General features: G+C 42.6%; 1 protein-coding gene across 1 annotated transcript in view; it reads left to right on the forward strand.

Annotated features, from left to right (window-relative positions):
* nolo (no long nerve cord) overlaps nucleotides 1-23685 on the forward strand; it is a 556440-nt gene that overhangs the window by 198335 nt on the left and 334420 nt on the right. The window contains exon 8 of the mRNA XM_068227411.1: nucleotides 18394-18559. Coding sequence (XP_068083512.1) covers nucleotides 18394-18559 — 166 coding nt within the window. The remainder of the gene's footprint in view (nucleotides 1-18393; nucleotides 18560-23685) is intronic.

Below are 23685 nucleotides of genomic sequence, written 5' to 3' on the forward strand. Positions count from 1 at the left end.
AGCCGGGAATCGAACGCGGGGCTCCGGGGGTGGCAGCTAATCACACTAACCACTACACCACAGAGGCGGACGTCTACTACTACTACTACTACTACTATTATTATTATTATTATTATTATTATTTGATGACTCTTATTAATTGTTTTCACTCCATTGCGAATAAAAGATAATGCAGGCAGTACACATATTTGCTATTTTGGATAAGTATATATTTTTCATCACATTTGTGAGTCGTTTTCTTGATGATTTTCAGTCATTTCTTGATGGTTTTCGGTTATTTTATAGGTAATTTTTCACCTTTAATAGGTAATCAGAATCCGGGCCCTGTTGATCAGGTATGTTGTTTGGCAAGCTGGCTAAGTCTACGAGGGGGAGAGCCAGCTGATCGCTCGACGGCAAGCCAATCTGAACTTTCTGGGGTTGTGAACACGCCGCAACAAAACCCCTCGTTAGCAGACCTGTCCGGTTTTTATCAAGCTCTCCCAGCGGCACAGCTGGTGGTCTCGCCGCGTGACATATTTACCAGCAAGCCATTTCATTGTTCCAGTTACTTAAAGTGGGCTCGTACATACCAGAGTTCTCTTAAAAGCCATTGTTCTTGAAATCTACTGTGTGAAATGGTGACTGCAGAGAGGTGACGATCTTTCAACTTTTATCTGACCCATCACTTTCAAGAAGAGTAGAGAACCCTCCGTTGTGTAACTGATGAATGAAATAGTTTGTTCCATTGTCCCAGCATACTCCAGAATGGACATCACAGCAGTGTGTGTTTCACTTAGTAAATACAGCAGTTATTTGGTCATGATACTTCAAATTGTCTAATTAATTAACAAACACATTTCCTTATTCTTGTTCTTAATCAGTATCCTCAGCAGCAGCCTGTTGTCATCTGAATGTAGGCCTCTTTCAGTTTCCACCATGTAGGTCGATCTGTTGCTATCTGAAGCCAGTTCTTCTCTCCAGTCTTTCATATGTTATCAGCCCAGCGTAGCTTTGGATTCCCGACACTACGTCGTGATGCCCTGGGTTACTAAGGTAACTTTATCTTATAATCGTTATTAACGGATCAAATACTCATAAATCAATGTTTAAATTACAAAGAGTTACATTTATCTTTGTGTCACCCCAACAAAATATGATATAATACATACTAACAATACCACTAAACAAAATACGTACAATCCCATATAAAGATCTATAGGGTCTTCTCGTCTTTCATATTCATTTAAGCCTTTTGACTCAAAAGTTAAATTCTATTTATTAGATGGAGACAGTTAATGTTTCGTCAAACCATTCTCCTGGTCCACTGGCTTCCGTCATGTTTCGCAACATGTCTTTCCCATTTTCACTTGAGTGTGGCAATGCGCTGAATCACTTTGATCACGCTGTTTCTTCTGCCGATTTGTCCTTTCTTTCTTTCTTTCTTTCTTTCTTTCTTTCTTTCTTTCTTTCTTTCTTTTTCTGTTCGGTATTCTGTCTCGAAGTGGGATTCCAGGCATGCATCTCTCCATGGCCCGTTGAATAACTCGCAGTTTGTTGGCGTAATATTGGGTTAGCGCGACTCTTTCCAGACCGTACGTAGCGAGTGGGAGAATACGGGCAATGAACATCTTCATCGAAGTAGATTGGTATGTTCTCACTTTTCATCACGAAACCACGCTTTCTAAAAGCACTGCAACTCAGTCAAGCTCTCCTTGTTAATTCTGTTCCGTGATCTTCCTTGCCAAGATTGATCCTGTATTCGGAATACGTATTCCTCGACCTGTTCCAGAGTTTGACCTTCAGTGTTGGTGAGGATACCATCTGGGCTCATCACCTTGGTCATTTGTAGATTCATTCAAGCCAATCTTCTTGGATGCTTCATTCAGGTCTTTGAGCATAGGCCTATCTTGTGTTAATTGCGAGTCATCTGTGATCAACATGATGTCACCCGTAAACCGCATATGATTGAAGGAATCTCCACCAAAGTTGATCCCATTTCGTTCCTACAAGCTGAGGGTGAAAGGGTTCACTGAGACAGTATCACCCTGCCAAACGCCTCTATTGATTGGTATCCTCTCCGTTATCCCAACTTCATCCACTTTCACGTGAATACATAAAGAAATCCATGTTCTTCCATTCCCTTCTCCTCATAGAAGCTTGGCGGTCATTATGGAGTAGTTATTCCCATTTCTCACTTCCCATAGGGTCGGGCGAGTTGGCCGTAAGGTTAGGGGCGCGCAGCTCTGAGCTTGTATCCGGGAGATAGTGGGTTCGAGCCCCAATGTTGGCAGCCCTGAAGGTGTTTTTCTGTGGTTTCGCACTTTCACACCAGGCAAATGACAGTACCTTAATTAAGGCTACGGCCGCTTCCTTCCCACACATAGGCCTTTCCTACCCCATCGTCGCCATAAGACCTATCTGTGTTGGTGCGACGTAAAACACTTCCCATAGGAGATTTGCCATAACGTGGACGTCGACCCACCGTCGCAAGTTCCACGCCCAGGATAATCTTCTACACCCGCTTCCACTTTTTTTCGTTCTATCCTCAGTTACATCAGGCTGTGTCCGGCTCCATGGCTAAATGGTTAGCGTGCTGGCCTTTGGTCACAGGGGTCGCGGGTTCGATTCCCGGCATGGTAGGGAAGTTTCATTGGTTAATTTCCACTGGTACGGAGGTTGGATGTATGTGTCGTCTTCATCGTCATTTCATCCTCATCACGACACGCAGGTCGCCTACGGGAGTCAAATCAAAAAACCTGCACGTGGTGAGCCGAACTTGTCCGCGGACGTTCCCGGCACTAAAAGCCATACGCAATATCATTTCATTTGGCTGCATTTGTCATTTAGGAAGATATGACATTTTTATAAGGTTTAGGACGTCGAAAGATTTCTTGACACGACACAGTACCGTTTAATCGGTGATGAGGTCTATTCATAAGATCATGAACATTTAAAAATACAGCATGAGGTTCACTGACTAAGCCTGTACTGTCTAGCCTTCGACACTGTAAAGCAACGCCGGCAACACAGAACACTACAATGGAGTTTTGAATCTGCAGTCATGGTTGCACACAAGAGGTTTTATCTTGAGAAACACACCTCTAGTTATGATTTCTACAACGGGGTTCCATTCTTACGTTAATCAGCACCCTAGGTACCTGAAATGTGACGCCTTTCCAATAGTATTTCTAGCTTGGCTGACGGACAGCACCCTAGGTATTATCTTTTTTTTTTTTTTTTTTTTTTGGTAGTCTGTTGCTTTACGTCGCACCGACACAGATAGGTCTTACGGCGACGATGGGACAGGGAAGGACAAGGAGTGGGAAGGAAGCGGCCGTGGCCTTAATTAAGGTACAGCCCCAACATTTGCCTGGTGTGAAAATGGGAAACCACGGAAAACCATTTTCAGGGCTGCCGAGAGTGGGGTTCGAACCTACTATCTCCCGAATACTGGATACTGGCCGCACTTAAGCGACTGCAGCTATCGAGCTCGGTTAGGTATTATCTAGCAGTTTCATAGTACTCCAGTCTTTTCTCGCCAGTCTGAGTAGCTCAGACGGTAGAGCGCTGGCCTTCTGAGCCCTGGTTCGATCTCGGCTCACTCCGTTGAAATTTGAAGGTGTTCAAATGCGTCATTCTCGTGTTGGTACATTTACCGGTTACCTCTGCATCTCCGAAAAGCCACAAAAGTAGTTAGTGAGACGTAAAACCATTTTAATATTATTGATTGATTGATTGATTGATTGATTGATTGATTGATTGATTGATTGATTGATTGATTGATTGATTGATTGATTGATTGATTGATTGATTGATTGATTGATTGATTGATTGATTGATTGATTGATTGATTGATTGATTGATTGATTGATTGATTGATTGATTGATTGATTGATTGATTGATTGATTGATTGATTGATTGATTGATTGATTGATTGATTGATTGATTGATTGATTACTCGTTAATCGGTCAATTAGGGATCACGAAAAGTTTCATTGTATGACTGGCGTTTATTCATTTTTCATTTGATCCATCTAGTTTTCATCAGGCCGGACTGAGTGGCTCAGGCGGTTGAGGCGCTGGCCTTCTGACCTCAACTTGACAGGTTGTATCCTAGCTCAGTCAGGTGGTATTTGAAGGTGCTCAAATACGTCAGCCTCGTGTCGGTAGATTTACTGACGCGTAAAAGAACTCCTCCGGGACTAAATTTCGGCACCTCGGCGTCTCCGAAAGCCGTAAAAGTAGTTAATGGGACGTAAAATTATTATTATTATTATTATTATTATTATTATTATTATTATTATTATTATTATTATTAATCGACAAACATTTCAAAATAAACCCAATTCAACATATCGTTGTACAAGTCTACTACTAATATTTAAAGGATTTCATTTCGTACCCTGATGGGGTACGGCGGGCCTCCTAAAGAGTGACGCCCTCTCTCTGGCCAGGAGATCTAATGCGGTGATTTGAAGTGCACCTTCGCGAAGGTGACAGGGAAGCGGCCGTTGCCTATATAAGGAACTACCCTGGCATTCACCTTTGTAAGGAGAGTGAAAAACCACGGAAAACCATCCTCAGGACAGATGATTTGGCGACAGTGAGCTTAGCTCACCGCAGCCCCTCCCCCCCCCCCCCACTACGAATGCAGAGGATTTATATTTGAAATCGTCTTTAATCTACGAGATAAATAATACTGCATTATAAGGGGCTGGTGGACACTTTGTATTTGAGGAGGTGAGGTTTGACAATGTTATTTCTTCTTTTTCTTCTTCCTCGCGAATGGGTCAATATTTGTTGACTTTTTTTCTTTCAGACCAAAATTCCTTCATATGTTGTGAATGGGTGTGTTTCCGTTGCGGTGATTATACATGTAGGTTAGTCATTCTCTCATCATTCTCAAAACGCCGTGTGAATATGATTTTTGTTATTTCAACTTGGCCAGGTAGATTCGCTTATCCTAATTTCTTCAGGTCTTTCTCTGTCTGTTTGTACCAATTTGATCTAGTGGTTTTATTCTTTGAGAATGCGTAAATGCTGTGAGTTAGTGTATTTGAATTCATTCTTTCTAAGTGCCCCAAGAATTATTTATTTATTTATTTATTTATTTATTTATTTATTTATTTATTTATTTATTTATTTATTTATTTATTTATTTATTTATTTATTTATTTATTTATCCTCTGAGGAGACAACTGATGAATGTCACGACTGACAAGCTCGCGGAACGGTCGGCCGCTTGGAAGTTGTGACGTAACAAATCTACTCCCCAGGCAGAACGAACATCCAAACTACACACGAGGGACCGTCACTCAACTCGGTTGGACTTTTACTTTACCATCGCGAGAGTGTCTACCTCGTTATGTCCCAGAAGTACACTTATCTCAGTTATCGTACGAACTAAGACATGTGTCATTAGGAAACCAGTGATTTTAAATAAAGTAGTTATTGCACTAGTAGCTGTGATCAGGTATCGGCTAATGAGAGGGAACGATTGATAAAACATGAAAATGACCATTTTAGTCCACCGAAACCTTAAAAAAAAATTGCAGTTCTAGCCCTTCAGGCAAGCAACTCAATTTTGAAAACAGGCTAGGGAAATTAGCTACGAATTTTAGGTAAATAACATATAATAAAGTATGAAAATCATCGTTATCTGGTCGATTAGATTAGGCAATTTGCATTTTTCTACCACTACGAGCGCTAATGAGAGTCAATGCCGAGTTTCACTTAAGCCATTATAACTACATTCGTTTTGGACATTTTTCAAAAATCAAAAAACTCCCGAGGGTATTGAACCAAGGAACACATTACGGAAAGAATTATGTAAATAAGTTAATTTGGCTAGGATTTGAATCAAAAAAGGGAAGGAGAAAAGAAACAAGCGAGTTTAGGCTGTTTTTCCAGGAACTACATTCAGGTCCGAAGTGATTTTCGAAATTTAATTTGTTAGTTTGATAGAGCTATCCAAGACTCACAATTCGAAACCATTCCGGGCTCTTTAGCCCTTCAACTTTCGGCACAATTTTACGTTTTTCGTAGACAGAGCCTGCTAAGAAACATTGTCAACATTATAAAGGGGTCGCAAGAGGTCAATAGATTCAGAACTTAGTGGAGTAGTTATGATAGTCGTTTTTCTCTTCCAAATATAACAGGTTCGGACCTGGATGTTGTCGGTGACATTTAAAGGTGTTTAATGTCTCTCCGCCAGTCTGAATAGTTGGTCACCAGTTTTAGGACGTCCTCGTTTGCTGGTTTGTCTAGGAACGTTAGACTACTGGATGAGTTCCCTAATAAGCTATAGCTGGAAATCTACTAGAAATACTGTATGTTCTGTCCAGTTTTGACATGAAGTGGACATGACAATTTAGATCTGTAATGTCCAATTTTCGGTACCATTTCAGTGCCTTCCACAAACACTCGATGGAACTCATCATCACATCTGACCGGTAAACACGACCCATGTACGCAAGAACCTAGTTTATCCCGATTAAGTGGGGCCGGAACTGATCCGGATTATTGAAAATCTGTATAATGCGGAAAAACAAATACAGTACATGTTATATAATAACATAAGTTGTACAGTAATACCATTTTTCAATTATACAAAAAATATAAGTACACTTTGAACATTGAATTTTCACAACCACATTGTAATCGAAACCGACTTTGAACCTATTAGGTCGTGTTACGTACATTTAGTACGTGTGGAAGATATGTAAAGTACATAACAAAAATGGCCAACCAGACACCAGTGGGATCCGAACCCACAACCTCCCGATTTCGCGTCGGTTGCTCTACCAATTGAGCAATGGTGGCCTAGGACATCTTTGTTCTGTTGGAAAGGATCTAAGCTACAGGTCTCGTACTAACACCATCGCACTGTAGAGTGCGTTAAGTTGCCCGTTGAGGGCCAAGTCAATGAATATTGAATTTTCACAACCACATTGTAATCGAAACCGACTTTGAACCTATTAGGTCGTGTTACGTACATTTAGTACGTGTGGAAGAGATGTTAAGTCATCATCATCATCATCATCTGTTTACCCTCCAGGTTCGGCTTTTCCCTCGGACTCAGCGAGGGATCCCACCTCTACCGCCTCAAGGGCAGTGTCCTGAAGCTTCAGACTCTTGGTCGGGGGATACAACTGGGGAGAATGACCAGTACCTCACCTGCTATGCTGAACATGGGCCTTGTGGAGGGATGGGAAGATTGAACGGGATAGACAAGGAAGAGGGAAGGAAGCGGCCATGGCCTTAAGTTAGGTACCATCCCGGCATTCGCCTGGAGGAGAAGTGGGAAACCACGGAAAACCACTTCGAGGATGGCTGAGGTGGGAATCGAACCCACCTCTACTCAGTTGACCTCCCGAGGCTGAGTGGACCCCGTTCCAGCCCTCGTAACACTTTTCAAATTTTCGTGGCAGAGCCGGGAATCGAACCCGGACCTCCGGGAGTGGCAGCTAATCACGCTAAGAGATGTTAAGTACAGAACAGAAATGGCCCACCAGGCACCCACAACCGTAACAAATTTAACATCTCTTCCATACGTACTAAATGTACGTAACACGACCTAATAGGTTGAAAGTCGGTTTCGATAAGAACACTTTTCTTACATTTACGACTCTGTTTTATGCACTAAAATATTGTGTGAGCTTTTTTCTGTTTTACATGTGTATAGCATTTACGCGCAGCACGATCACGAAGACGTTTTACTAATATCAGTTCTGCCGGTGTGGTTACAGTCTGGGATTCTAAATAGGCCATCAATTTGTCCAGCTGCATTGTTGCCTCTCCATGAGTCATTGTTTCTTGTGATGGAGCGCGGTTTCATTTTCGAATTCCCCATCACTCTCGTCATCACTTGCCGAGGAACAAGAGGCAATAATTTATTCATCTGTCATTATACCGTAGCCTGAATCACAGTCATTTTTCAACCAGTCATTTACGTCGTTCACATCTACGTCCGAGCATCCGGGAATGCGTGCAAATGTGTCAAGGAACTCAGAAGAGTCCACGGTTTCCCATTCTTAATTCCACGCGAATGCCGGGACGGTACCTTTGATAGGCCGCGGCCGACTTACTTCCAATTCCTGTCCTTAACTATCCTTGGCGGAAAAGACATTCAAGAAAAATCGACCCCGTAAAAGAAATACTGCACGAGTAAAAATATATTTTATTGTTTTCGATCCGGATAAACCGAAGATCCGGATTAATGAGAACCGGATAAACCGGATAAACACAATAACGTTTCACTACAGGCTGTCTTATCTATCTGTCGACCTTTCCTTTGGTCTCATACTGCCAGTTTATCGTGAGGTCAACATATAAACTTTCCTACGATTGAACCATCATGTTATCTCTCGCTCTGGATTCAATTGTCCTTCCTCCAGTTTTGAGTGAATTTCGGTATACATCTACCAGTTTTTCCTGATGGTACCACATGTGTTAAGTTGTTTTTTACCGAGCTCGATAGCTGCAGTCTCTTAAGTGCGGCCAGTATCCAGTATTCGGGAGATAGTAGGTTCGAACCCCACCACTGTCGGCAGCCCTGAAAATGTTTTTCCGTGGTTTCCCATTTTCACACCAGGCAAATGCTGGGGCTGTACCTTAATGAAGGCCACGGCCGCTTCCTTCCAACTCCTAGCCCTCCCTTGTCCCATCGTCGCCATAAGACCTATCTGTGTCGGTGCGACGTAAAGCAACTAGCAAAAAAAAAAAAAAAAAAAAAAAAGGGTTTTTTTGTGCATTGATCGTACAGTTGTGGACTTACTTATCAATTTCAAAATTAGGCAACATCGACTATATTAATCTTCTCTGCCACGAAACTTGCGAAAATTCGACCTTGATAAAATACTGTTTGCTCACACTATAGTTTTGTTGCGCTGTGTTCTGTAGCCACGTAATGTTCTTGTTGACACCTATCAGCCTCCCTCTCTCTTTCTCCAGTCGTCGTTCACACAGGAAGGAAAACGTCACGTCTCGCCGTGGGCACGTTTCTGCGTCTTTGAAAAGGGGTTACAAAGAAGGGCGAAAAAATCATAAAAGTGCCTTGATTGCATTTCCAGTTTTCTTTTTATACAAACAGCAATGCCTCTTCCTCCTTTTCAATCGAGGTTCGCACGCTCTTACTTCTCGCAATCGTTACGCTATTCCTGTTTTGAACAAGCCGATCGTCGATCGTTGTATTTATAAACTCGTCTAAGCCTCTGGAACTGCGTGCAAGATAAACAGGACCACCATCATTTCTATGTTATTTTGTCTGTTGATCATTATATTTAATTGCCTTTATGCCGTTCTTTTTTCCACTCTCGTGATGTAGAGGTGAAGTTGTTTCCTTTTACCTTAAAGTTCCGGCTTCGATACTTGGCTCGTCCTAGACGGAGGGCTGGAACAGGATTCATCACCCTCGGGAGTTCATCCGAGAAGTTATCCGATACGAGAGGCTACGGGGGCGTTCAGATTTTCAGATAGTGTTTATACTCTCCAGGATTTGTTTTCCTCCCAGACTTAGCGAGAGATCCCAATTCTACCGCCTCCAGAGCAGTGTCCTGGAGTGTGAGACACTTGGTCGGGAATACAACAAGGGAGAAGGACCAGTACCTCACCCAGGCAACCTCACCTGGTGTACTGAACAGGGGCCTTGTGGGGGATGGGAAGATTGGGAAGGATAGGCAAGAAAGAGGGAAGGAAGCGGCCTTGCCTTAAGTTAGCTACCATCCCAGCATTTGCCTGGAGAAGAAATGGGGGAAACTACGGAAAACCACTTCGAAGATCGCTGAGGTGGGAATCGAACCCGCTCTACTCGGTTGACCTCCCGAGGCTGAATGGGCCTCGTTCCAGTCCTCGTACCACTTTTCAAATTTCGTGGCAGAGCCGGGAGTCGAACCTGGGCATCCGGGGCTGGCAGCTATTCACGCTAACCACTACTTCACAGAGACGGACATTCAGCATTGTTACCCTTTTTAAATGGTTGAATGAGATATGATTATAATTCAAAATCCATTTTTAGAAATCTGTTTAGATATCACCAGAACTATTATAAACCAGCAGCATGACATCATTTCCATAGCTATAGAATCTCCAAACACATGGATTTCGAACCCAAGGACGTGGCTTTATATTTAAAAACTTCCACTTGCTCGTGCCAAGACACGAACTAAGACCGCCTTGGTGAGAGGCCAGTAATGATGTCACTCAGCTATTACTCACCGCTCTCCTCTATGGTTGGGGGCGTAGAATACTGTATTTTCAGTTGGCGTATTCGGCCCAGGCTCAGTCCACTGGTACTGGAAGGTGCTCAAATACGCCAGCCATGAGTCGGTAGATTTATCGAAACGTAGAGTAAATCCTATAGGATATAATTCCGGCACCTCAGCATAATTGAAAACCGTAAAAGTATTTAGCGGGACGTAAACCCATAAGATTATTAAAATTTACTAATGCCGTCTAATAAGGGGTGACTCTCGAGGAGCTTTCAGCTTGGAAGCATGAGTTGACGACCACGGAGTCCCTAGCTGAGTATGACTTACTGGGACTGATGACCTTAGATGTTAGGCCCCTTTAAACAACAAACATCATCATCATCATCATCATCATCAATAGTATCTCCATATCTTTCATATCCAACCGCCTTTAATCATCTCTTGTCTTCTTCTCACCCCGACGATATTAAGTTGTTGTTGCCTTTCGCTTTTTCTCCTTCTTTTTTCTGATACTTTCATTTTCGAAGGTTTCCCATTTTCACACCAGGTAAATGCTGGGACTACCTTAATTAAGTCCACGGCCGCTTCCTTCCCAGTCCTAGCCCTTTCCTATGCCATCGTCGCCATAAGACCTATCTATGTCGGTGCGACGTAAAGCAAATATCATTTTTCGAAGGTTCGGACCTTTTCCTTGATATCTTGGTTACATTTAAAAGGGGGTGGTCGCCGAGCTGTACTTCCCCTTAAAACAATTATCTCCAACCCCTATCGCTCTCCCCCTCCCGCAACTTAATTAACAAGAAAGTGGTGGCCGTAATTAACCCTTCCTCTATAAGTGGATAATAGTTCCGTCTATGGAGAAACGTTCAAACTTTTTGACATCATAAGTGTTAATGGCCCAATGGTCGCCAAGGTTCAGAGCCGCTTACGACATGCAGGGGATACCGTGGGTGTTATTCTACTGCCTAAATATAATGTGTCCAATATTCTTCCCAGTTTTCCTTTCAATACAACAGTCAAAATAATATAAACTAATGTCATTTAAAATTCGGTTCCGTTTTTGCATTACTAAAATGTAGTAGTAGTAGTAGTAGTAGTAGTAGTAGTAGTATAGCTCCCTCTGTGGATCAGTGGTAGTGTCGGATTCCGGATCACAAGATAGTGGGTTCAAACCCGATAGGGGTAGTCTGATTTTTAAGGGCGGAAGAAATACCATCCGACACTCCATGTCATACGACACTGGAATGTAACATATCTCTGTAGCATATTTGGTATTAACGCAACAAAATTCATTAAAAAATCAGCCATAGACACCCAACAGAGATTCGGTTTGCTCTGCTAACTAGTAGAAATTGACGAGCAAGTAGCTAGATGGCGTCAGATTAAAATTCTTTCACACCGTAGCTGAGGCCATCCTATTATTATTTATTTATTTATTTATTTATTTATTTATTTATTTATTTATTTATTTATTTATTTATTAATCCGTTTACACTCCAGGGTTGGTTTTTCCCTCGGATTCAACGAGGGATCGATCCCACTTCTACTGCTTCAAGGGCAGTGTCCTGGAGCGTAATACTTTGGGTCAGGGGATACAACCGGGAAGGAGGATCAGTACCTCTCCCAGGCGGCCTCACCTTCTATGCTGAGAAGAGGCTTTATGGGGGATGGGAAGTTTGGAAGGAATTGACAAGGAAGAGGGAAGGAAGCGGCCGTGGCCTTAAGTTAGGTACCATCCCGGCATTTGCCTGGAGGAGAAGTGGGAAACCACGGAAAACCACTTCGAGGATGGCCGAGGTGAGAATCGAGCCCCCTGTACTCAGTTGACCTCCCGAGGCTGAGTGCACCCCATTCCATCCCTCGTACCACTTTTCAAATTTCGTGGCAGAGTCGGGAATCGAACTCGGGCCACCGGGGGTGGCAGCTAATCACACTAACCACCACACCACAGAGGGGGACATTATTATTATTATTATTATTATTATTATTATTATTATTATTATTATTACAAAAAATTAGCCATCCTAGAACAAACGTTAATTTATTCATAGTAATTTTGGAAACAGTTTACTTGAACTCAAGCGACTGGTACTAGATCACGGACGGCTGTAACGGTAGTCTTCGTCTCTGTTGTCTCTCTTGAGCAAGCCCATGTCAATACCGTATTGGATAAACAAGATGCGTCTTTCGCCATACACTACATGTTATTTGTGTTATGTATCTCATTTTACATTAAAATTTGTTTCCTTATAACAAAGACGTTCTCTCTGTTTTATTGGTCGTGTTTTGCTCCTCCTATATCGCCATCTTCTTGAAAGTTTTCTTAAAGCCTTCTTGATGCCCCCCACCCTCTCATTTCAACGGCCACGAACAGAGGAAAGAGATAACACAAGCAAGCAAGAGGCAATAAAAAACCTCACTTTTATAAGGAGCGAATAGCGGCAAATTGGATTACACCAGAATTATTCTGTGTAGTGGTCTTCTTCCACTCAGCTCAGCGAGAAATACATTTTCTATAAATACACTAACAGCAGAGAGGCTTGTCTTGCCATTACAGTAACACCGTGACATGTGTGGCAGTAAAACTTGATGGACAACAAATCACCAGTCCCGTCTTCACCCTGGTCAGCTAACAGCATCTAGTAATTTGTAGTAATAGTAGTTGTTGAAATAGTGTTGTAGTACAGTGCCGGTACTATGTTTGATCCACGATTATTAACTGCGGTAGCAAGGTTGCAAATTTCAAAACTATGTTCCTCTTTACGCCCAGCCAGTTGAAAATGGGGAAAGACTTCCTTTATCGAGATCGGTAGAGGCACACTGTTGATCATACTGAATTGATTCGCTCTTTATCCTCCAAACATTCCTACTACGTCAGTAGGGGGACATACTGTACCTTACCCAGTCGAACTCAATGGTACAGGTAGAAAAAATCCACAGTTGTAGCCCTTCAAGAAAGCAACTCATTGTTGGGATATAAGCTACGAATTTTAGGTAAATAAGGTAAGGGTTATTCTGTCCGAAGGCAGGTCCGAACCTCCGCAGAGGGATTCCTGAGCCGGAGTTTACGTGCGGTAGGGTGGCCAGTTCCTCTCCGCTCCTCCATTCTCTTACCCCCACCAACAGCGCGTGGCAACCCATCCAACTCCTGACCACGCCCAATGTTGCTTAACTTCGGAGATCTCACGGGATCCGGTGTTCCAACACGGCTACGGCCGTTGGCTAGGTAAATAAAGTATAGGAATATATTATTTTCCTAAAAATTACAGTCCTTTTCTTAATTATCGTTATCCGGTCGATTAGATTAGCAGTTTGCCTTTTTCTACCACTACGAGCGCTATTGTGAGTCAATGCAGAGTTTCACTTAAGCCCTTATAACTACAGTTAGTGTGGACATAAACGACTGAGGGTAATGGACCAAGGAACACATTACAGAAAGAGTTATGTAAATAAGTTAATTTGGCTAGGACTTGAATCAGAAATAAAAGGAGTAAAGAAACAGACGATTTTAAGCTGTTTTCCAGGAACTGCATTTAGGCCGGAAGCGATTTTTGAAGTTAGTTAGTTTGTTTGTTTTGTTTTGTTTTGTTTTGTTTTTGTTTTGTTTTTGGTTTTGTTTTGTTTGTTTGTTTGTTTGTTTGTTTGTTTGTTTGTTTGTTTGTTTGTTTGTTTGTTTGTTTGTTTGTTTGTTTGTTTGTTTTACTTTGATAGAGCTATCCAAGACTCACAGTTTGAAAGATTTCCGGACCCTCTATCCCTTCAACATTCGGCACAATTGAGGAAATTGCTTAATTTTACGTTTTTCGTAGGACGGGGACACCAACCTAGTCTGCTAAAAAAATGTTTTCAACTTTCATAATTTCGTGTGGCTATTCATAATCTGGTGCAGCCCTTGTAAGGCAGACCCTCCAACGAGGGTGGGCGGCATTTGCCGTGTATGGGAATTGTGCGTTTTTGTAATGGAGAAGAGTGTTGGGTGTGGTGTGTGAGTTTCAGGGATATTGGGGACAGTACAAATACCCAGCCCCTGAGCCAGGGGAAAACCATTTAATATAAAAACCTCCGACTTGGCCAGGAATCGAACCCGGGGCTCTTTGAACCGAAGGCGATTACGGTGACCATTCAGCCAAGTAGCTGGACAATGGTACAGATGATTGTTATTATAAGAGGGCAAGTGTGATTATTGTTTTAAGGGGAAGTACATCGAAGGCAAATTTAGTATCTTAATACGTTGGGCGCCAATTATTTTGTTTTTAATTATTTTGCTCTGTGAGCCGAAACTTTATTTTTGCCTTCTGCAAGTGAACACCCGTGTCCGTCTTGGCCTAGCAACAAATCCGAAAATAGTCACTGGCGTTTACTATGGCACTCAACGGGTTAACGCTAGTCCAACTCTTCGAAAAATGAAGATGGAAGAAAGAGAAAGGCCATGATGGACTCCAAGGTCTCGCAAGTTTAATACCATCGGGGTCGGGTGGGAACAAGAGTTGACCAAGAGAATTCAGATAGTAAATATGGGAGTGAGGGGCCTAACATTAGTAAGTGTGAGCAATATCGGACTCAGGTAAGACCACGTAGTCACCAAATCACGCTGCCAAATTGAGAACACCTGGCCAGTTACTCGTTTTAGTCACCTCTAAAGATAGGTGCATTTTATCACCTCCAGCCACAGGGAAATTTATATGGAGTGGTGGGGGTGAAACATCGAGATTATAATCTCCTTTTAACATTAATCACAAGTGAAAGAGGAAATCTTTTCTTTAGCACGTTGTTACTATCGCACTAACGACTTAAGGTTTTATCGCTAGGGAAGGTGAGGACAGGATTGAGAAGGCAGTGGCCACTGAACCACGGCATTTGTCTAGTGAAAATGGGAAACCATGATAAACCATCTTCACAGTAGGAAACGGTGAGGCTCGAATGCTCAGTCTCCCGAACGGAAGTTTACAGACTTACGAGCCGTGCCGAGTGGCTTACATGGTAAAGCACTGGCTTTCTGAGCACAAGTTGGCGAGATCGATCCCCGCTAATCCGATGTTACTTAAATGTGCTGAAATACACAAGCCTCGAGTCGGTAGATTTGCCGGCATATAAAAGAACTGCTGTAGGACAAACACCTGGCATCTCTGCATCTAACAATTGGCTTAGTGGCCTAAGCGGGACATAAACTGCAAACTCCATTAACAATGCCAACTCGCTCGGTGAGAAAGAGAAGAGGTCTAATTCTTCGCGAATGAAGGTATCAGCTAAAAAGGAAAGGCTCTAAACGACGGGAATGGCCAACATTTATATATTCGCTCAGAGCAGGGCCTCTCAAACGCCCAAAATCTCTCGTGTGCTAAACGAGGCGCAGTTGTTCTGTGCACCGTGCATCGGTCCGACTCGGCTCGGCTCGGCTCGGACCAGCGTTTTCTTTCGGAGCAACTCGGCTAAGCTCTAAGCTCGGCTCAACTCGGTTCGGATAGACGAGCTCTGCGGATCAAGTGATGAAGCAGGAGACAGGCCGAGCGAGCGAGACAGGCGTAGGGAAAGAGAGAAAGAGAGAGAACGCTATTGCTCAAAATCAAGGAGTGGAGGCTCTTCACTCTGGTCAACCAAGCGAAGTCGTGTTTTGCACCTTGCGCCGCGCAGTGCACCGGTGCATGCACCCTGAGAGTTCTGGCTAAGAGGATCCATTGAGAGAAGGTCTGTGCATTTCCTCATATACTTTACGTTGACGTTCCCCTCAGGGTATCAGCGATCATGGTTGAAATACGAATAATGTGTAATGTGTTCTATATTTAATTCTTTATTGCTGTATTAAACGACAAGTATACAAATTAAAACATCTAGTCTGTAAGTCATGTACTTGAGCTGCCTATGTAGTCATCCACTTCGGCAACATCCACAAGAGTTCGGAACTTGACCGTAAGGTTGACCTTTCTCAGCTTTCGAAAATAGCATTGTGAAAATTCTCAATGCATTATAGGTTGTTAGGTCTGTTGCGAAGCGAGAAGACATAAAATTAACTTCATGCACTTGGTTCGTATCAAATAATTCGTGTAGGAATGTGCTGGTATGGAAAAACTCTCGCGCGTTTATCTGTGTACTAGCTCTTTTACCCATCGTTGACGGATGTAAATGATTACGTCCTCATTTTGTTGCGGAGATTCTAAGGTACGTAGGTGGAGAGTCTCCTCCTGTCCACGACTTATCATTACGTAGTCATTTCCTGACTCCTCTCTCTCTCTGGCGCTCTGCAATTTCATCTTCTTTCACATTTGATCTCTATCTTTCTGGTATAAAGTCAAAATACATCAAGTTAAAATTCAAAAAGTACAGAGAGATGTACAAAGTATTTAAAACATTGCCGGGATGAATCCAAAGCAACTCTCCGTAGAGTTAGTTATCTGCTCTTAAACGTTCAGATGACCGCCACTGGTATTTGTCATATTTAGAAATTTAGAACAATTGAAATTGAAAATGATATTCAAAATCAGTTTCGTTATGAGCAATTTTTCTGAAAACCAACCATAAAGAAGATACATTAAGGCCAGGGCCTTTCAGGGTGCATGCTCCTGGTGCATGCACTGTGCAGGGTGCAAAAGATGACTTCGCTTGGTTGACCAGAGTGCAGACCCCCACTCCTCGATTTGGAACAATAGTGCTGTATCTCTCCCCACACCTGTCTCGCTCGCTCCCCCTGTCTCCCTCTTCCTCACTTGCTCCATAGCGCTCCAAATCCGAGCCGAGTTGAGCCGAGCTTAGCCGAGTAGCCCAGAGACGAAGCGTTGGTCCGAGCCGAGGTAAACGGGACCGACCCACAGTGCACGGAGCTCTTGGGCCTCGATTTGCACGCGTGAGATTTTGTGCGTTTGAGAGGCCCTGCATTAAGCTGTATGATTTAGCCCCCGTCCCCCGTCCTGTTGACTTACTTTCATCAACTTAGCTAAGGTTCCTTCGCTCTTTTCCTAAGCTTATACTAAGTTTCAAGTAAATTCTTCTATCCGTTTTCCCGTGTGGTGTAACAGGCAAACATTAAACTGAACACGGCAACGGCTATTATTTGTCTTGTCCAGTACAAAAGCAAAGTATCAGATAATTATTCAAAAAGTGCGAAAAAAAGACGATTATATATCACTCATTCCGGGGGGAGGGGGGACAGATACGTCACTTTTTTCAGATTTTAAATTTTTGTAGTAACCTATTAAGGTCAACGCTCTACATCCTTTGACACTAACAAGATACCGTAAGTCATTTCGTCATAAAATCGAAGAAATATGCCTAATTTTACTTCCAGAGTATTCAAAAATACAAAACAGTTCCCGGTAAGAAACAGATAAGTTGAGTTTTTCTGTGGTTATTATGTCCGACTCGTTGGCTAAATGCTCGGCGTACTGGCCTTCGGTTCAGAGGGTCCCGGGTTCAATTCCCGGCCAGGTCGGAAATGTTAACCTTAATTAGTTAATTTCAATGTCTCGGGGGCTGGGTGTGTGTGTCGTATTCAGCATTAGAAATCATCCTAGGTTGGGCCCTAATCTTCAAAGACATGCAGGTCGCTTAATAGGCCGTCTACGAGAAAAAGGCCCGCACCAGGTCTCTCCGGAAGCCATACGCCAGTATTAGTAGTGGTTATTATGGACGTGGACATTATTACCTTGTAAATCTTGTTTCATTCACGATCCAAACCAGATACTTCATTAACTCTTTTGAATTAAACAAAATCCAACCAAAACCATTATTTAAAAATGTTTCGTATAACGGAGAATGGTTTGACGACATTTGGTGAATCGGTGATTTCATATTGTTTAAAAACAAATAAATGCTTCCCCTGAGAACATTATTTTTTTTACTTATCTTGTTATTCCCCGGAATTGGTGATATACAAATCGATATAGACTGGTTGTCGTATAAGAAGAAAACAAATTCATACATCGGTAGTGTTTTCCAAGATCTTGCTATTTTCAGATTTATAAAATCAAAGTAATAACTCATTTCTAATCTCTATTGTGTAATATTATTCATTTGTTATTTTATTTCCATATTTGACTACTATTTGTGATTGTTGCAACACTATTGTTGTTCCTTTTTCAGTATGGCATGCTTATCAACAGCAAAGTTTCCATGCACATCCTTTACATTGTAATTGAATGTCCCACGCTTCTTTGTCTCTACAAAAATTGCAATACTCTTTGTTATCTGGATGAAAATATGTGTTGCCAGTGTTCTGTATCCTGTGGCGAGGGCGTGCAGACGCGTAGTGTGTCATGCCGCGACGCTAGAGACGCCCCCAGCCTGCTGTGCGACGCAACAATTAAGCCAGCCCACTTGCAGCCCTGTCGGACTGGCATCCCGTGTCCTGACTACAGCAGTAGCTTCTATGACTCAGGTCAGTCACAACAACAGCTTCCTCAGAGAGAGTGAGTCAGTGAGAGTATGTTTGAATTGAATTTAATATAACATATTGAGAGCATAGAGAATGTCATCATTAGAGCTCGGATGTTTAGACATGTATAGCTTAGAATACAAACTTACAGAAGCGAGTAATAAGTATCCAAAAGGTCGTTCGAGATCTCTGAGTACGATGTTTGAAGTGTAATTAGCTTATGAAAAACCATTTATCCACCAACGATCATACTCAATTGGAAAGCCAGCATTTCTAGCTATAGCCCGACAACGTAATTTCCATTGCAGCAGACATTTTCCGAGAGCTAGCATACCTATCTTATCCCACTTCTCCTGACAGTCTTTCCAGAGGTCATTGATAGCCCGTGGACGTCTATTTCCTAAGACCCTTTTTAGGAGTCCACATGCGCAGACGTCCATGGGTGACCCATAGGATGCCTTGACCGGAATGTCAGTAAAAGGAATTGCACGGATTCCAGTTTCCACCTCCATTCTTTCTAAGAACAGACGAGCCGAACGAGAGGTGTGGCTGGATGCTTTATCTTCAATCAATCAGTCAGTCAGTCAGTCAGTCAGTCAGTCAGTCAGTCAGTCAGTCAGTCAATCAATCAATCAATCAATCAATCAATCAATCAATCCAATCAATCACTACTGACCTGCAATTAGGGCAGTTACCGGGGTGGCAGATTGATTTACCCATATCTGATTTTTCGCCCTTCCATACGGTGCTGGGATAACTGTGTTGTAAATGGGTGTTAAAACCTCTTTCACATTATTATAGACACGGCGAATGGTTAACTTGCCATTGTAGCAGTATCTAGCGATGATCATGAAAAAAAAAAAAAAACTTGGAGAACTTTCCTGGCATTCTTTAAACAATGTTTGAATTTTGATTTTGATTTTTTTTTTCATCTCTAGGGCGGTAGTAAATCAAGCGGGGTGTGTTACAGTCACTAAGGTACACATATGCTTCGTCTAATGTCACCACATTTTTCCATCTGTCCCCTGCCAGATAGTCCTCATTCAGCTTCCTTGCGTTAGTGCGACGTTCCGAAATTTGACGAGGCAACAGCTTGTGAACTCGGCGCTTATGCCGCTTTCCTAATTGCATGTCCTTCTTGATTATGGTGTTAACTGTTGAAATAGACATACTCAACTTACGTGCGATAGTCCTCTGGTGGGGGGCGGGGGGCAGGGTTCCACTTGAGACAAGGGCCTTCACTTTCCTCACCACTTCTAGTGTATGGCTGATGGCTGGTCGTGGACTTGTCTGATTTTCCCCTCTAGAATTAATCCCAGTCGGCCTTTTCCTTTTGTTATTCAATACAGCACTGATCTCGTTCTGTGACATCAAGAAATCACGCTTCTTGCACATTCCTTGGATTGCAGAATTTAGCTTCGGATAGAGCAATTATGTAGCCCTCCCAGTAAGGGTCAATCCGCTTCGGCATCGTTGCAGCTGAAGTCACGAAACTCTACACACACGTTCTCAGTATGACGTGGATTATCACTCCCCGTTTTGACGTGCTCAAGTTATAACAGCACTGCCAGTGGCCTTCAAACTCGTCACCAGAGATCCCGAACGACTTTCTGTACTCTAGGGCGGGCAACAGTTCTCCTGTGAGACTTGCATAAAGATTAGGGCACCGGCCTATTAGAAGCCCTAGATGTTAAACTACTCTCGCCACATTACGGAATAACGGGCTAGGCTACACTTCCTCCTAACCAAAATTAGTTTGCATTCTAACCCATTAAATGCTTAATAGGTATCCAGGGACTCTGCCCATCATCACAGGAGATGTCCCTGGCAAGAGAGAGCGTGGACGTTCTCCTATACACAGATCGAACACCACAAAACAAGCAACTGGGACATCCCTCGTGAAGGCTTTGCATCTGGCTCAGAAACCGGAAACAATGGAAAAAGGTGCAAAGCAGTCACCATGGAGATCGTATTCCTCATTATTAAGGAAATAATTATTAGAGATAAATAGATTGATAAACCATATACTGTATTACTGAAGGTGAATAGTCTATTTATAATATTCTTTTTACGTCTCATTGACTGCTTTTACCGTTTTCAGAGCCCCCAGGTGCCGAATTTTCTCGCAGAAGCTCTTTAACGTGCCAGTAAATCTACTGACACGAGGCTGATATATTTGAGCACCTTCAAATACCACCGGAGAGAGCGAGAATCGAACCTGCCAAGTCGGGCTCAGAAGGACAGCGTTCTACAGTCGGAGCTACTCAGCCCGGCTGAATAGTCTTTAATGGAGCGCAAATTTGTATGGAGGTATTAAATGAGGGGGAAGGGTACAGATTTAGAGCTTGTCATTTGCTTTTTTGCTTGCAGTGAGTGCATGGGTCTGACACCTACGTCCTTCTTGTAAGTTTTTAATATCGTTAATAACAGAAAAGTGACATAAACGCCTATTACCATGCTGTTTACCTTACAAACCCGGTCAAAAAACCAAGATATCGGCCGAGAGGATTCGTCGTGTCGACCACACGACACCTCGTAATCTACAGGCCTTTGGGCTGAGCAGCGGTCGCTAGGTAGGCCATTGCCCTTCGGGGCTCTTGAGCCAAGGGGTTTGGTTTGGTTTTGGTTTACCTTACAAAAGTTAGCCTTTTTTCCCCTTACTGCAATGACCATGGGCTAAGTCTGATGGTTCCTTCGTTAGGCGTATTTAATTAGTTATAAATTACGTGCCACTTGATTAAATAGAAATTGTCCTAATACATTTGTTTTATACAAGATTGTGCGTTAGTGGAACCGAAGTGAAAGAAAGTCACTAAGTCATCAGCATACATATGAAACCACACTATCGTTTTTAATCACACCGAGTGGGTCATATAGTAAAACGCTGACTTTCTGAGCCCAAGTCTGCAGATTCAATCTCAATAGACTTATTGTCATGAAGCGGAAACTTTAAAGGACAAGATTTTCGGCACCTCACTGGAGTGTAAAACCAACGCGAACGCTGCCCACTCAACTTCTGCAGATATTAAAAGTGCCAAGTGGGTTAGTGTGATGACTTCCTCATTCTGGGCTTTCATCCTCCTATCAGACAACTGCTTAGTTGACCTCTTGAGACTTAATAACCCCGAGTCCAATCCACAATTCAGGATTTTAACTCTTGTACGAGTCGGGAATCGTACTTGGAGCTTCTAGACAAAAACTCCTTACGAGTCCTCGTGAGTTTCCTTATTGGTGTCTGGTTGAATGTACGTTGTTCTGGTATCCAAGGAAGATATTTTAGAAGGTCTTGCTCCGTCTGTCCCTTAATGGATACTGCAGAGCTATTTGTTACGGAGCGCCACGAACCATTTCTTTTAAAGGACTGTTGTCTCATTCTCATATCTCTTACAATATTTTATTAACATACTTCTAATATATCACGCTCTATTTCAACAGGATGTAAACTACATTTCTTTTATTACATTTGTAGGGATAACTGGCCTCCAGTGCGTCCTCCCGAAATCTGCCATTTATACGAATTGCACGTCGTTTATGTTTGTTTCTGATTTTGTTTTCTGCTACTTGCTTAACATCGCACTAACACTTCGAAGTTTTCGGTGACGGGTGGATCGGAAAGGGCTAGGATTGCGAAGGTAGCGGCCTTGACCTTAATTAAGGTACATCCCCAGCATTTGCCTGGTGTAAAAATTGTAAACCACGGAAAACCATCTTCAGGGCTGCCGACGATGATTTTCCGTGTTTTCCCATTTTCACACCAGCGCTTACAATTTGATACGCCATTTCCGGAAATAAAGTTGTGAGAAAGATGAACAGATTTTATCGAGCAAATGCTCATTTTAAAGTGTACAGAATGAAAGTCCTCGAAGAAATAGTCATTTTTAAAGCATTTCCAATTTTCTTACATCATTTTCTACTTTTCTTCCTTTAGCTCCAAGGGATTCTACTCGGTACCCTGGTGCGCGGCTAGATACCATATGGTAGAAACGTAGTTCCAAGCCCTTATTCTACGTATTTTGCAAGAGATGGTACCATCGCCACCAGTGTTAGAGTGGTAACCAGTTTCAAGCAGTAGCGTGTTAGGGTACTGTTAAGACGGTAGCGTGAAATCACTACGAACTGTAATTTGAAACTTTGTTGTTACGAAATTAGAGAGTTACATTCGATATATAATATTTAACGTACAAATCAATATACTGCTATGTCTAGTCAGGGATGACCCCGTAGATCCTGCAGAAACTCATCTCAGGGATGTTGAGCCCAAAGTTTCAACAGCAAAAATCTAGATCCACCCAGGTACCTTGGAGCCATGATCTCTTTAATGTAGAATACGTCTATCATTTAGCTCCAGAACTTGGTCATTCAGTAAAAAAAAACGGGTGTACCAGAGAAGGGTACACAAGGCTTCCTTCAAAAATTTCAAAACTATAAAACCAAACCAAACCCCATGGCACTACAGCCCTTGGCCTGCCAAGCGACCGCTGCTCAGCCCGAAGGCCTGCAGATTACGAGGTGTCATATGGTCAGCACGACGAATCCTCTCGGCCAAAACTATAAAAACTAGCAAAAAAAATAATGGAAAAGATAATGATCCAAAGAATCTCCACAACAGATTTCAAGGTCAAATAGCGAAACTGTGAGTGGTGTGTCCATCCAGTATTTTGTGGTGCAATTGGAGCTTGGCACGTACATCTCGGAACTGCTACGCAATAGTGTGTATTTAAAGGTGTCAATTGTTTTTTATACGTGAGACCTATAATAATATCGGTGAGAAAAATCTCGAACGTTGAGAATTATGTGAAAAGTTTCTAAATGTCCCAATATCTTAATAGAAGGTCCTAGCCTACTGCAAACAAAAAGGAGAAGAGACAACGAGTCAAAGAAAATCAAACAGGCCCAAAATGTACAAGACTGAGTGTAAGAAAGCCTACAGACCTCAGAAATCCAACGCGGCCATGCGGCACAACTGCAACAAGGTATATCTACTATACCCTTCTCATCTATGAAGATAGATTCGCTCGAAGACACTCAAAAAGATGTAATTGAGTCGATGGATATTGTACACGTATGCACAGAAATTGTGTTCCGATTTTAATTTCGTGTGGCTATTTCCAGTCGCGTGCAGCCCTTGC

Source organism: Anabrus simplex, chromosome 4, assembly GCF_040414725.1.
Source record: "Anabrus simplex isolate iqAnaSimp1 chromosome 4, ASM4041472v1, whole genome shotgun sequence".
Lineage (NCBI taxonomy): Eukaryota > Metazoa > Arthropoda > Insecta > Orthoptera > Tettigoniidae > Anabrus > Anabrus simplex.